Here is a 16316-nt window from a genome sequence, read left to right as displayed (position 1 = left end):
TGTGGTCCTTACAGAAATATAGTGCTAAGTTTATGAAGCTTTCTAAATATATTGAAGCAATAACCAAATATAGATCAGTATTTGTCTTATAAAAATTTTTGACAATAATTATGCTAGCATGAATTTAGATATTCATACAAGAAGAACACTTAGTTTTTTATTCCTAAAACTATTAAAAAGTAGTATATGAAAACCTAAATTCATGGCTGGATAGCTACCACCCACATTTTTTCTTTAGTGGAGTTCTTTAAATATTTTTCCTCAATAGTTTAAATATTCAAATGATTGATGCACTTGGGAAAGGCATGGCCTCCATGCACTTATACAAAACCACTTCCACCCAAGAGTGTTACCCACTCTTATACATAAGGGCCTATTTGTAAATATGCCACATTGCCACCATAACACAATTTGTGTAAAATCTTGAACTCAATTTCCATTGACAATTTTTTTGCAAATCTGTACTTGCTGGATAATTTTCTATCATGTTTTATATTTTTTCTATTGAATTGAATCGAGAATTATTTTTCATCACCAACCCTCAAATTCTATAGAATTTGACACTTTGAAAAATGGGAGTTAATAGTAGTGTTCTATAACTAGTGGCAGACATATGAGTTTAGGTAGGTTGTGAGCAATACAATTGCTGACAGGTTTTCATGACCTATTGCCAAGACTCGACAGGTCATGCCATAACTCATCGGGTCCAATGGTCATGTCCCATACATATTGAAAAAATAGATTTCATTATCTTAAAGATACAATAGCTTATAGTATTATACTTACTCTGATATGGTAGAGGAAGAAGTTGCAATGCTCAGTGTGAGCCCCCAACATCAACAGTATATGATTAATGCAATAAATTTACATTGATCACTAAGCTATGTCTAGTGCAAGATGCAAGGCATAGTCAAGAAAATAATGCATTACAATTTCAATCAACTATAGTATAGTAGAGATTGTCTTAGTTTTATTTTGTCTATTAATTTCAATAATATTTTCACATGATTTTTTACTCCTAAGAAATGAACTTGTATCTCTTGAAGGGAAAAAAATATGCATGGCATGTAGTAGTTAGTAACTATTACACACCATATATATTTACCTTTCTCAACTTATGTGATGGATGGATGTTTATCTATGTGATCAAATTAACTTTTAATTAATAATGTTATAGTGTCTTTAAGCTTTATTAAATAATGGGCACATAAAACAAGTTTGAAATCATAAAAATTCTTTTTTTCATTGTGCACAATCATTTCTGAGTTATTAGTTAGTCACAAGTCAAGTCGACCTTGTCAAGTCATAGGAAAATTCTAAGTCATGAAACTCTAATTAATAATAACATGAATGATCAAGCCTCCACACCCAATATTAGGTGAGAATTGACAATTAAATTTGATTGCCACCCATTCTAGGCTAAACACTTATGAAGTGTAAAAGTATACTTCTATTCTTATATGATAATGTTGGAAATATAGAGTAGGCTAGGTTACTGAGAGGGGAGGGGTGAATCAAGAACCAATAAACTTTATCTTATTTGACCAATTAATCCTTCATATAATAATCTAATCTAATTACATGCATGAAAGAATGAAAGCATTAAAACATTCATAACACTTTAAAACAAGATATGGTGACCCAGAAACCTTCTAATTAGAAAGTAAAATTGGGGTGGGGATGATACCCACAAGCTTTAGTACTACAATATAAAGTTAACTTGTTAAGGTTTACAATTGACCATTTCTAGTGATCTACCCTGTTAGGAGCAATAAGGATTGTGAAGTCCACCTTGTTAAAGGATTTACAAACATACAATGAAGTATGCACTCTGTTAGGAGATTTAGAAAAAGATTATTAAGTCTATCCTATTAAAGGATTTGACTGATGCACCTATTAGGATGAACCAGTGGTTGATCTATGATTTGCAACTCTGATTTGCTAGTTGAGATTCCTTGTATTGCAATGATCACCTAATTGTGATAGATAAATCTTTTTTGTCCCTTATACTACTTGTAGTCTTCTTTAATTCTCACTCATGTACATCATAGTACTCTTCATACATATATTTTGGATATGATGCAATGTATTACATATATACCAATCCAAATAACTTACTAGAGTCGACTACAATATGAATTTCACCATAATTCACGAAGTCATTCCAACTGTTGTAACTTGAGTTTAGAAGACAAACTCGGTGATGTTTTGATACATAAAAAATACTATCAATGCTTGGCAATCTTTGGCACTTGGTTGAACTTTAAGCTTGGTCCATACTAATCACTTCCAAGTAGCTGGAACTTGGTCAACATTGTGTGACTCGATGAATACTGAGAAACTTGGTAGCTAGTTAATCACTCGGTTGGCATTGCATGACTTGGTCAACACTAGATTCACATCATTAACACTGTGAACTTGGTAGATACAGTAGAACTTGGTTAACATACCAGAGCTCAGTTAACACTACGATCTTCTTTACTTTAACTAAATAGATTGGTAACCTTTGATATGCTCAGTTTCTATTGTACATAGTCTTTGAAGCTCACTAAACACCGTGAACTATCTTAGGTGCTCGGTAGCCACTGTATACTAAATATTTGGCTCGAGAGCATCTGAAACACTTGGTTAAAACTACTAAGTGAATAATAAACTCCATAGCAACTATAGAGCTCAGTTGCAATGTAATCATTTGACTAAGTCTTGAGTCACTGATAGACAAATTGACCTTTATCTCAACAATATCCCCCTTTGGCATTAGTGATAGAAACACTTATGAAACCAAAAATCTAAACTTCAAAATTATAAGTCAAAGACTCCCTTTATCACCATTCTAATTCTTCAACTCGGTTTGGACTTCCTATTGTTGTAACTCAATTACATACTCTATTTTTCTAATTTTTCAAAATTGCTTTTGTAAAGATACTTTTAGCTTAATTGTACAAGTATCTGCATAATACTATACTACTCCCCCATACATATATCTCTCCTATGTACATGAATTTGGAGTATAGTATACTTTTCTTCCTTTTACAATATCTTATATCTCCTCCTCCTTTTATATCAAACATATTTACTTCTCCTCCTTTTTGACATAAGTGCCAAAGGCGTATAATATTTATATGTTAATACCAAAATGTGACAAGAAATAATAATGTACCTTTACAATAATTACCATAGTCTTGTCCCCATTCTCTTGTAGTACCTTACTTGCATGCAAGGAAATCTAAAATTTTGTTGATAATTCCATTATGTGATCAGCTAATGAGAAGTTGTTATCATGGATGAGTGTCTTTGCATGTGAAATGTGTTTTTGCAATGCATCCATGTTTGGAAGAATCATGCCCTAAATTTCTACAAGTGTGGCCCTGATTTTGGCTTCTTCCTTTAATAATTATGACTATTCATTTGTTAGATATCTGATCTTTGAGAAGTATGCAGAACTATAGCTTGGGTCAAGTGATAGCTAGTGTATACTTTCCTTCATATCTTCATCTATCTTGGACAATTTATCCTTGATCTCCTTTGTGGAGATAGATGTGGCACTCAACTTGATAAATAATGAAATAACATTATTAACATATGTTTCCAGTGAAACAAGAATAATAGATAACTCTACTTGAACTATTGCAATTTTTTGTGCAACTTGTTCCAATACTCTTTTCTCAAGTTTTCTTTTAGCTCTTTGCAGTAGTTTTTCCTATCCATTCCGATCTTCATTGAATTTGTGGACAATTTCTATTAGCCAATCAAGAATGGGTTGTGTACTATCAACCTCAATGCTCAGAGCATCAACAAATATGATCTTTATGTCCTCAAGGACTTGATTTTCCTTCTTCTTTTCTTCTGTCATACTTGAGAAACTTAAAACATTCCCTGTCAGTTCCTTCTTCCATCTTTTTTAGTCTTTCTTGGAGTATACGTGCAATCCTTTGAAGATAATCTGTTCAGCTTCATCTTCACCTAACTTCAACTTTTTCTTGGATTTGGCTGCCCTTCTTGTGAATATGGTAGGGGAGGATTTGGTAGGCCTTGTTATAATGATCTTCCCCTTCTTCTTGGGAGGTTCTTCCTTCTTAGATTCTGATTCCTCTTCTTCATCCTCTTCATCATCATCTTCTACATCATCTCCTTTGCCTCCTGTCAGCATGAGAGTAGAACTTGCTTGCTTTGTGTTCTTCATTAACTTTTTTATCCTCTTCCTTCCTTTGTTTACTACATGAGGTAGCTTGATCTCAAGCTCAATTACTGCTTTTGCTTCATCATATGTTCTAAAATAGCTGGCTTTGGGATCCATAGGCTCATTCGATAGATTTTTAATGATATCTTTTGTTTCATCAATGTTAACCTAATACTCTAGAGGCTTAACCCATGCTACTCTAGGTCTGATTGCTTGAATGTATACTTTTTCATGCAATCAACCATGAAAAAGATATCTTTCTCATAGTCTTCCACAGGTTTCTTGGGTATCCTAAACCTATTTTGCATCTTTTCTTTGAATGTTTCAAAATAATTATCCATGATGTTGCCAAAATTCTCACCCTTTTCTACTATATATTCATTTATTTGATATAGAACTGGAACATCCTTCCTCCATATTATTGAACCTTTGGAAGGGAAAAAATTTTGAACAAAGAAGAATAAACATGTCAAAAGAGAACTGAACTTACATGGATTGTTCTTTGACACTCTAATGCTCTCCATGTTCTTGTTGAATAGGTTCAACAACAACTTGATAAGGTCAAAGGATAGGTTATTCTTTACCACCTTATATGCAAGATCAATAGCTTTGCATGACACACTATTTAACTAACTAGAGCTATAAATCTTGTGAGCAATCACATGTATGCCAAACTTCAGCTCTATGTTTGTTATGCCACTCAATTTCATACCTTTTCCATCCAAAGAGTTCACTTAGCCAATTCAACCTAACTTAGGGTTTTGATCATCTTTGCTTTGTTCAACATTGGCAATCTTGTGATATTGTGAATCATTTTCTTTGTAATCTGAATTAGTTGATCCAACCATAATTGCCCATTGTGAACACAACTTAGTATAAGTCTAATCCATTTGACTTGAAAATCCCTTGGCATATGTGAAATGTGTGTCAAACCTTTGGTTTCCAAATGTTGATGCTCAAGTTTTAATGCACCATCCACACATAATCTGACTGATTGGATTTCTTGCTCTCTTTTTAACTTTCTAACTTCTTCTTGAAGATTGGAATCCTTTTCTAATAGGTCTTTGATTTCTTTATCAGCTTCATCTCAATTTCTTTCTGGACATATGCTTTCAATTCTTTCTTCAATGTAGAGATTGTAATTTATTTGTAATGCAAGATCTTTCCTTCTTTTTAATGATTGATAGAGTTGTTCTTTGTCTTTCTTGAGTTGTCCAATGGCCAATTCTAGATCCAAATTTTCATTGTCAATAGCCTTAGGGTGAACCCACAATAATGGGTTCCACTTTAGTGGGACGAACAAAAATGAAAAAAATTGCAAAATGAGAAATTGAGTTTACCACATGTTCCTGCGAACACACTTATTGTGTTCGCGTGAACTTTTTTTTTAATTATGTTCGCGTGAACATATTTCGTATGTTTGTGCGAACATATGTGATATATATGTTTGTGCAAACATGATTTGCATGTTCGCACGAACATACGTTCATGCGAACATGGTAAATGTGTTCCCGTGAACGCCATGTTCGCACGAACATGCAAAATCACAAAAATTTTAACCTTTTTTTCTTTTTTCTTTTTTTTTGCTCTTTTGACTGCCATAATTGCAAGAGAATGATCTCCTACTGTAAAATAAAAAATTTCAAAATGTGCTGCTCGGAGCAAGCTTTCCAACTACTATAATTTTATTACATAATTTAATCATTAAGACTTTCAAATATGAGTTTAACTCATTATAGGTTCATTACCGATTGAACATCAACCAACTTTGACACCTCGCAAAAATTAGTAAATTAAGTCAATTTTTTTTTGAAAAATATGGAGGCACTTGCTTATTGAGATACCTTTCTATTCAAAAAACAAAAAAATAGTTTATGATAAATTGACTTCAAATTATCTGTGTCAAACAGAACGTATGTCTGAATTACAGTTCATGTCACTTCAAAACTTCATAAACTATACAATATTCAACAAAAATAAATCAAACCAAATGCAGACACTAGATATTGATGTTACAAATCCAGCGCCAAAAGAATTACTTCATTATCATTTTTGAAAAAAAAGTTATGTGTGTCAAACGGACTGTCACTTTTTAAAATATTAAATTTTATTATGTACCACTTTTTGGAGGAGATAAAAAAAATTGACATAATTTTTTTTTTTTTTTAGATTAAAAAATATGGTTACAAAGTAGGAACAAAGTACTCAAAATCACTAGTTTATGTCATCTTGAAATTATTTATAGTTTTGGAGATATAGTCACTTAAACGTGACATTTGTTGCAAAAATATTGATTTCAATGTCAAAATTGGTCAAAAAGTGAAACCCATTATTGTGGGATCACCCCTTATCTAGTCTATATACCTCCATTGCCTTTGATAATATCTCAAGCTATTAAACCTCTGATGTGAGAACCAAAAATCTCAAATACTAATTGTTAGAAATATAAGGTAGGCTAGGTTACTAAGAGGGAGAGGGGTGAATCAGGAACCAATAAACTTTATCTTATTTCTCCAATTAATCCTTCATATAATATTCTGATCTAATTGCATACATGAAAGAATGAAAGCATTAAAATATTCATAACACTTTTACACAAGATGCCAATAGTGGCATGTTGTGATGGTTAAGTTGTTGAGTTGTTATCCTTGCCATCAAGGTTCAAATCTAATGGGGAAGAGGTCCCCTATTTGTGGCCTCATTGGCTCATAGCTCTAGTTCAAAGTGTTTACCCCTCTAAAAAAATTATTAAAAAAAAACACATTGACACAAGATATGGTGAGGCAGAAACCTTCCAATTAGAAAGTAAAACTCAGGTGGGGATGATACCCACAAGCTTTAGTACTACAATATAAAGTTAACCTATTAAGGCTCACAATTGACCACTTCTAGTGATTTTCCCTATTAGGAGCAATGAGGACTATGAAGTCCACCTTGTTAAAGGATTTACAAACATATAATGAAGTATGCACTCTGTTAAGAGATTTAGCAAAATATTATTAAGTCTACCATGTTAAAGGACTTGGCTGATGCACCTATTAGGATGAACCAGTAGCTGATCTCTGATTTGCAACTCTGATTTACTGGTTGAGATTCCTTGTATTACAATGATCACTTGACTATGATAGATAAATCGTTGTTGTCCCTTATACTACTTGTAGCCTTCTTGAATTCACACTCATGTACATCATAGTACTCTTCATACATATATTTTGGATACGATACAATTCATTACATATATTCCAATCCAAATAACAACTTACTAGAGTTGGCTATGATACCAATTTCACCATAATTCACAAAGTTCGTCCAATTGTTGTAACTCGAGTTCAAAAGATAATCTCAGTGATGTTCTTATACATGAAAAATATTGTCAACACTTGGAAATCTTTGGCACTCGGTTGAACTTGAAGCTTGGTCCATACTAATCACTTCCAAGTAGCTCAAACTTGGTCAACATTGTGTGACTCGGTGAACATTGAGAAACTCAGTAGCTGTTGAATCACTCAGTTGACACTTCATGACTTGGTCAACACTAGATTCACATAATCAACACTATGAGCTCGATAGATATAGTAGAACTTGGTTAACACACCAAAGCTCGATTAACACTACAATCTTCTTCAATTCCACTAAATAGCTCGATAGCCTTTGCTACACTTGGTCTACACTATACATAGTCTTTGAAGCTTGGTAAGCACTATGAACTATCTTAGGTGCTCGGTAAACACTACATACTGAATACTTGGCTCGGGAGCATCTGAAACACTTTGTTAACATTGTTGAGTAAACGATAAGCTTGGTAGTAACTAGAGAGCTTGGTAGCAATGTAATCATTTGACTAAGTGTTAATCACTTATAGACAAATTGACCTTACGGTCAACATATAACACCCATCTGGATTCTCCTCGTTAGGCATTTACATTTTTTGTCTTACTTTTAACATAAGGTTGGGTTTACCATGTTCAATATCTATAAAATATCAGGGTATCAGATTTTCTAGTTTCTTGAACAACACACAACATGTTTCAACTTTCAAAAAAATATATAAGGAGAAAACAAAGATTTTTTATGCAATTTTGGGGCTTAAATTTAAGTGCACATCTTTAGAGCTTAGACATGCTTGCAGTAATGGCTTGGTAGATAGCTCAAGATAGAATTATGCAGGGCATCATGCTTCAAATAGGAGACACATGTCAAAGTAAATGAATATCAAAAGTCATGTTATGCTTGTAACATGGACCAAAAGCTATTTATGTTTCACCTTATTGAAATTGGATGTGGCTTCCACAATACTCTGGCTATCACTAGTTTTTGCTTGTTGCATTTGAGGCATATGTGGCCATATTTCACCAATTGAAATGAATATTTATAGAATAGGTCAAACTCATCCTATATAGGAAATACAATTATTTCTTCATTAACATCTCATGGAAAATCTCAATAATTGTTTAGGTGTAATTATCCAAAGCATTTCTTGTCACACTTAAATTGATTTTTTTACCTTCCATCTCTTATTCCTTTTACTTGGAATAACAAATTCTTTAAGCTACTATATCTATATGATTCTATGGTTGTGGACGATTTGGTTTATAAGAATTCATGTTTTTGATTGATTGAAGAAATTTCATGAAGGAAAATGAAGAACAAACTGAATGTTTATGTTTGATCTCTAATAAGCAACATGTAAGCCATTTCTGGTAGATCTTTCATAATGTGACTTTAGTTGAGGATGTGGAAATAGTGTAGAATCAATAGGTTATGATGGATTGGTTATACATTATTATTTATGATCAAATTTCTTGAAGTTGTGTTATCTAAATGGATGATTGTGTGTTGTAAGCTAATGATGGATTAGAGTTTGGTAATATGTTTTGGTCAACTAAGATGAATTTAAGGTGTAGCACATTTAGATCAAAGTGGTGGATTACCTGAATGTTGAGACATCTCTATTTCTATGGTAGAATGTTATTATTGGAGAGAGACAAAATATGAGAGCTAGAATGAGAAGGGCAATGCGATCAAGCTAGTAGCTATATATCTACAAGATGTAGAAGGTGAACTAAATTTGATCTATACAAGTAATGATGAAATGATGATTCTAAATCCCTCTTCTTGGTGAGTTCTAATAGGTTCTCAAGTTTAAAGCCTCTAATAAGGTCACTTTGAATAGGGTGAGAAGGATCTTAATAGATATGAAATTAATTCCTTCAACATGGTAGCTCATTAATTTAAGTTAGAAAATCCTTTAACAAGGTTACTCTTAATAGGGTAAAGCTCCTAATAGGTCTAGAGGTAAATCCATTGATTGGTTGACTCCTAACATGGTCTTCTCCTAACCTATCTATGGTGTCAACATGTTGATTCTTACATATAACTTTCTTTTGTGCTTGAACATTAATCATGTAATATCTGAGGGAGGATTTAATACTTTTGTAATTTCTCACCTCTCGAGCTTTTAAATGATAAATTGACTTTTTGTCAATTCCAACATGTCTTCATATGTGATTTAAGAGCTTAAGACTATTATTTGAGGTGTTTGGCATCGACAATGCAACCACATTAGCTATGCATTTGCTAGTTTGTTTAAGAGCACTTCAAAATAGTTAGACTATAACAAGTGTGGCAAATCATGGATTACCAATCATCTTATGTAACACAATATGACTAATTTTCTATTTGATGTAACTTATGAAAATACATTTTTTCATCAATTTTTAAATATGAACATAATGATTGCTTGCGCTCGAATTTATAAATAATAACTAAAGAGTAAAAGAACCATTTTTACAAGATTCTATAACAACTCGCTAAAAAACTCAACTACTAAGTCCTCTCTCATTTACATGAAATGGTAGTGGCATAAAATAAACATATGGAGATAAAAAGACATGAAATACATCTAAAGACTCACAACAAAGAACATTCTCTCAATTATACCCATTGTGCACATTGATCAAAGAATGCCAATGCGTTCTCCTTTGCATAACCTTCTCAATGTAGTACTAAATACTCTTTCAAATATGTTATAAGGTTGATTTGCCCCACAAAAAAACTATTCCTTAAAACAAAATGGTTGATTTGGATAGAAGAAAAGACTTTGAAACAATTTAACCCTAAGAGAGTATATTTGCATATCCCATTATAAATATGCTTTGTTTTAAGATTATATTGTATAAGATTTTGATTGCATTAATATTTCAAATCACACTTTGTGATTCACCATTAGAATGAGAATGATAGATTTGTACTAGTAAAGTTACAGTAGGGCTAGATCTTATTGGTTAGAGTGAAAGATTGAAAGGTTTCATAGGCACTACCCATGTACAACATAAGTGGTTTTACAATTAAAGAATGATAAAAACTCACTCACATATAACTTTGAAGATTACTTTTAGTATCCTTTCTTTGTTAGCGCTTAACTTTATAAATAATATATGACGTGTGAAATAACAAATTCTTTAAGCTACTATAACAACTGTGAAACATTCATTTCCTCGGTCATCTCTCATATATCTCCTATGTATATGTTGAACGAAAGTCACTTATACCTAAAAAAATAAACTAATAAGAAGAAAGAGCATTCTCTTATGTCCATTAATTGTACACATGTATTAAAAAATACCAATGTAGTCTCCTTTATAAATGACCTCCTAAATGTACTATTAAATGTCCTTTCACCATTGTTTTGAGATTGCTTTGTCCACACAAACACTTATTTCCTTTTAACAAATGATCAATTTGAATAGGAGAAAGAGATATATTAAAAAGTTAAAGTAGCTCTAGACCTTATTGGTCAGAGTAAAAGGCTGAAAGGCTTCACAAACACTACCCACGAATGACATAAGTAATTTTACAAAGACTTAGGATGATGAATACTCACTCATTATATAATTGGTTTGGTATCCTCCTTTGAGCTTTGTCAGATATACACCGCTCGGGGCTCTTGCTTTCCAAGAAATTTGTCCTCCTTACAACAAATTACAGAGACTTGTGTCAGTGGAACTGTCTAAATGCTTTTCTTTCCCTTTCCGACGTGTTCTATTCCTTGAGTTTTGTAGGAGAGGCAAAACACCATTCTTCATTCTTGCCCAACAAGTCTTAAAAAGACGTTTTATCTCTGGGCCACCCACATCATGGAAACACCTCGATCAGAACAGCACCAACCTTGCTTTCATCTTTCCAAATTCAATATCATTATTCCCCGTCCTTTATTTTCCGTTTCATGGAAGTCAGAATTTCAAGCAATATTAAAAAAGTGAGAAGCAAAAATAAACGGAAAGCAAAGCAAACCGAAAGGCTAACTGTTGAAAAGGATAAAAATCACAATGTTCGAAGTCGGACATTTGCAGTTTTGAATCGATCTATGAATCAAAATTTGGTTTTTCTTTCAAGAATAGAACATAATATATGCGTAGATCTCCATCCCAAGTTACCCACTTGATCACAATTCCTCGATCCGCAAGGAAGATTCATCCCCTGCTCTATTTCAGGCACATGTAAGATTGGGGAAGTAATCTGATCAGTCTGAGAAACTTAGTGATAGATCCAGGTTTCAAGTGATTTTTTGAAGGTACTTTAATGGCTGAAAGCTCTACCAATTCGTGGGCTTCCGATAGGGATTTTACTCGGCTCTTCGACAGACCAAGCATTCATGATGTTCTGGGTGGAGGATTAGGTGACAGTTTGTGTTTGAAACATCTGGATAAAAATCCGATCTTTATTTTTCATATGCATGTTTTAGATAAAACTTGTTTATTTACCGATCATCGGGATTGTTAACTAAGAAATAATGTTGGGTTTACTAAATTAGATGATCCCGAATGTATATTGGAATACTGATCAAGCTACCAGATGTATCCAAACTCAAATTCTTGTGCTGATTAGAGAAACAGAGCTGTACTGTGGCTTTAATGGTTTTATGTACTGTTTTGTTTGAATAGTGGCGGATGTGATGTTATGGAGGCGAAAGAATATATCCATAGGCATTCTTGTGGGAGCAGCAGCAGCCTGGATATTGTTTGAACAATCTGGATATACTTTCTTGTCACTCGCAGCCAATGTGCTCTTTCTTTTGGTGACAATCCTGTTTGTTTGGGCAACAGCAGCCGCTCTCATAGGCAGGTCAAAATTTATACCCAAATCCTCATACTCTAATGATTTATGCCATTGATTGATGAAATGAGGTTTTGTTTAAGAATAAGAGTTTTCAGTTTTAAGAATCATATTTTCGGGGTTTGTGGAATAGATATCTTAGAAAAATAGATTTTCTTTTAGATGAATCGGTTATAAAAGAAATAGCAAAAAAATCAGCAAGTAAACATATTTATCTGCAATAGATTATTGGCATGAACTTATCTGATTGAAGAGCTGTGATGATCAGACAAGTTTAATGTACATGTGGAAGATGGATGTATGTCGCATCAAGTATGGGTAATCAATTTTGTTCTAATAAATATCAAAGTTTGAGGATATCCAGCCTACAAGAAATTGTTTGGTATTAGAACAGGGCTTATCTATTGTGACCTGGGACGACAAGAATCAATTCTTATTGACTCAGTTCTTATCTATACTTCACTACATTTTTTAATAGTTATGTGTTAACTGGACTTTTCAAGTCTTCTTCAACTTGTTGACTTACAGGATTCTGTAGTGTAGCCTCCCACGCTTTTCTTTCTTAATCTCTTCCATTTCAAATCATTATTGAAATATAATATCTCTTTCCCTTCCATTAACATATTTTAAAAGATAAAAGATAATTATGAACTGGTGAACTATCTTCAAATGATTAATTATTAATTTTATCAAGGATTTCATATCATCTACCAGCAGTTAAATATGGAAACACAGACTATGCTGATATTCATTTGCCTCTGTTTCTGACTGAGGAGGAAAGGCTGAAGATCATTCGTTCTGTCCAAATCATTTAGAATACAAATCCATCTTCATCCTTTCTATCATATTTTAAAGACTTTGAATCTTCATAGATGTCATAATCAGGATAGATAAAGTTTCAAAGGTTCAAAGATCAGAAAGGAAATGTTTATCTAGGATATTTCTAAATTCGATTGTATTAGTATTTTTTTAGCATCAACGTTTCAAAATCAACTCCTAATCTATGAGAGAATGGAAGAATTAAAATGGTTATTCTAAACCTCCAAAAAAAAAGAAAAAAATTCTAATATGTAATGAGAAATCAGGTCTTGGTGCTCTGTCCATGACACGCCATTTTCAAACACTAGGAAAAATGCTCAACAGTGTTTTTAGATAACCCACCTTTTTAAACTTCCAAAATTTTCGAATTGTCTGCAGTCTCTGTGTTTTCAATTCTCAAACTTATTTTTAAGTAAGCTGATTTCTTTTGAAACTTTTTTGGTAATGGAATTTGATGTTAGTTTGAGTTGTCAAAACATAAATGTAATAACTGATTCATCTTGGATTGTACAACTACAGACCACCGCCTCCTTTGCCTGAATTAGAACTATCGGAAGAATTTGTGAACGAAACAGCCAGTTCAATACGAGAACATATCAACTTTTTATTCAGAGTTGCAAATGATATTGCTCTTGGGAAAGATCCCAAACTCTTCTTCAAGGTGATTATAAACAAAAATTTCCTATTTGTATGCAATTCTCTTCCTTAAAATTAAAATTGTTTTAATAGGTCTTCGAAAATCACAACTGTTTTAACAGTTCCTTGTTATCTGTTTCAGGTGGCTGCTTGCTTGTGGCTTATTTCAACCATTGGAGGTTGGTTTGATTTCCTTACACTTGGCTATACAAGTAAGTTCTAGATTCTACCATTGAACTTATTTTAATTACATATTTTAGACATTTAGAAATGAGGTTATATTTTGGGAACAAAAAGAAGATTGTTTACTTGTAGGTCAATTCCCCACATTACTTGTAGATAAATACAATCAAACTAATGGGTGCTTGCTATTACAGCTCTTGTTACTTTTCTCACAATTCCTGCTCTATATGAAAAGTATGAAGACCATGTGGATAGATATGGAACAATTGTCCTTCAGCAACTGAAAAAACTTCACTGGAGAATCAAAGAATATATTCAGTATATCATGAGCAGGATACCTAAGAAATACAAATACTACAAGGGAAGGAAGATACTGTAGATTATTACTTCGATTGCATTTGAATCAAGACTATGTAATGCTTCCCCTGATCATCAGGGAAGTAAAGCTGGTTTGCAAAGGAGAGAAAAGTTGAGACATTTGGATTGTCCCTTGTTTTTGTGTGAGTGAAGAAGCCAAGGCAAATTTTCAGATTCCTGCCTTCTTGTACTAAGCTTCAAGTCACTGGGTCTTCCTTGTTGGAGGCCAACACTAGTTTGGACATCTTTTTTATAATTTTGGGTGGGTTATTGCAGATTAAGATGATAACAGTTTTGTATCTATTTGATGGTTATTGAGATTCAAATGTATATTTGAACAATTGTTTTTTAACAACATTGTATGTTATTCCTCTTGAGAAAGAGATGAGCCAATATGCAATTTTATTAACTCATATGACAAGTTACCATACTCAGAAATTTTTAAAGATATCAGCCAAACTTTGCATTAACCTATAAGTTGCATTGCTTGCAGATCACTAGCTTTATGATTTGCAATAATTAAAGTATGGATTTGTCAGGAGCTTTGTATGCTTTGGCAGAGTCCATGGAAGGAATAGTATACCATACTTTTAGCCATGGTGGGGTTGCATCTGGCAGAGTCCATCTGTCATTTGCAAAAGCCATAGTAATAATTTTAAAAATGTAATAATATCTCTTATGGCTGGCTGGCAGTGTCTGATAACGTACAGAGATAAGAGACATCGATAGTGGAAAGAGTAAGAATGCCATGTGGCTGAAAGAAAATACGAAATGACTCTTTGAGAGGACAGACAATGATCTTATTTTTATTATTTTAATAAAGCAACATATATTTTATTAAAATAATGATGGAAAATGAGTAAGGGTATAATTGAGTGTAATTCTGGCAAACGTCAAGAGAATAACAGATTTTATTTTTTCATATGTTACAATTACAATTGTTATATAATGAGAATGTTATGGAGTTTATTTTTATTTATTTGAATAAATTGTAATGGAACAAACAATTTTTCATAGAAGCAAAGTTTATGTTGGTCAGAATTGAGCATTTGTAAGTATCTCAAAGTATAGAGGTGTTCAGAGAATTGTATGACGCTAATATGTTGGAAACATGGTCCTAAAAAAATATGATGATCACATTGTATGTGAAGTGGATGTGGACAAACTATGAATCATGTTAATTGGACCTTCAAGATATAGTGAATAGTCCTTGATTTTCTTCATCAAACAAATTTAGCATATAAAATGCCCTTAAGAAATACAATAATCACAATCTATGTGAAATGTGTGTGAACAAATATTGAATTGTGTCAAGGGGACCCTCAAACTATAGTATATAACTAAAGCTCAAGTGTAAAATGGAAGTTGGATGATCTCATACTCAAATTAAGACATGTTTATGATAGAACGTTATAGTTTTAACCAAAGATGGCCATGAGGTTCTCATCATTTGAACATATGGTAGATGTTGACCTCCAAGATTTTAGAAGTTGGCTCTTTGAAATGAGGGGAGGAAAGGGAAGAAAAATACAAAAAAAGGAAACTATAGTAAGCATAAAATGCAAAGCTTTTATAACACTTTAAAACTCATCTCAATATAAAGTATAATATCATTAATGACCATGATATAGTAATAAATGAAAAGAACATGTACATCACGCTTACATCACCTTCTAATTCACATTCTAAAGCTTAGAAAACTATTTATAGGCAATGACTAATTCTACAATACAATGCATATTGTCTTAGAATGAATATAGGGTCTAGAAATAATACACGGTTAAGGCCCAGAAGCACAATTCCTAAAATAAATTTCTATTAAGAACAATGTTAAGTAATGATCTCTAAGCTAAGCTACTACTTTGATAGTACTGAAAATTTAGTATCATAATGTAGACTTGCAAATAGATTCCCTTAATGGAAGAAATCTTCTAGAAAAAAATTGAATGTAGAAAATTAAACCCCTAAACACAATTTTCCCATACTTTATACCATTCTCATTATTTAAACTAGGGAGAGCCATTAC

General features: G+C 32.7%; 1 protein-coding gene across 1 annotated transcript; it reads left to right on the top strand.

Annotated features, from left to right (window-relative positions):
• Nucleotides 1-11055: 11055 nt before the first annotated feature.
• On the top strand, nt 11056-14645 carry LOC149543154 (reticulon-like protein B12). Its single transcript, XM_089798045.1, has 5 exons — nt 11056-11858; nt 12124-12304; nt 13634-13775; nt 13893-13962; nt 14128-14645. Exons 1-5 carry the CDS (start codon nt 11762-11764, stop codon nt 14310-14312), a joined length of 675 nt encoding a protein of 224 aa, XP_089654171.1. The 5' UTR covers nt 11056-11761; the 3' UTR covers nt 14313-14645.
• Nucleotides 14646-16316: the final 1671 nt, after the last annotated feature.

Source organism: Cupressus sempervirens, chromosome 8 (genome assembly GCF_028749045.1).
Source record: "Cupressus sempervirens isolate cs-2001-9-10 chromosome 8, ASM2874904v1, whole genome shotgun sequence".
In the NCBI taxonomy this organism is placed as follows: Eukaryota; Viridiplantae; Streptophyta; class Pinopsida; order Cupressales; family Cupressaceae; genus Cupressus; species Cupressus sempervirens.
This window is presented reverse-complemented; position numbering and strand designations above follow the sequence as displayed.

Excerpts from the sequence above, each read along its gene's own strand:
- LOC149543154 (XM_089798045.1), top strand. The coding sequence starts at position 11,762 with ATGGCTGAAAGCTCTACCAATTCGTGGGCTTCCGATAGGGATTTTACT. Across the intron at positions 11,859-12,123 it reads TGTTCTGGGTGGAGGATTAG|TGGCGGATGTGATGTTATGG; the intron begins GTGACAGTTTGT and ends TTGTTTGAATAG. Across the intron at positions 13,963-14,127 it reads CCTTACACTTGGCTATACAA|CTCTTGTTACTTTTCTCACA; the intron begins GTAAGTTCTAGA and ends TTGCTATTACAG.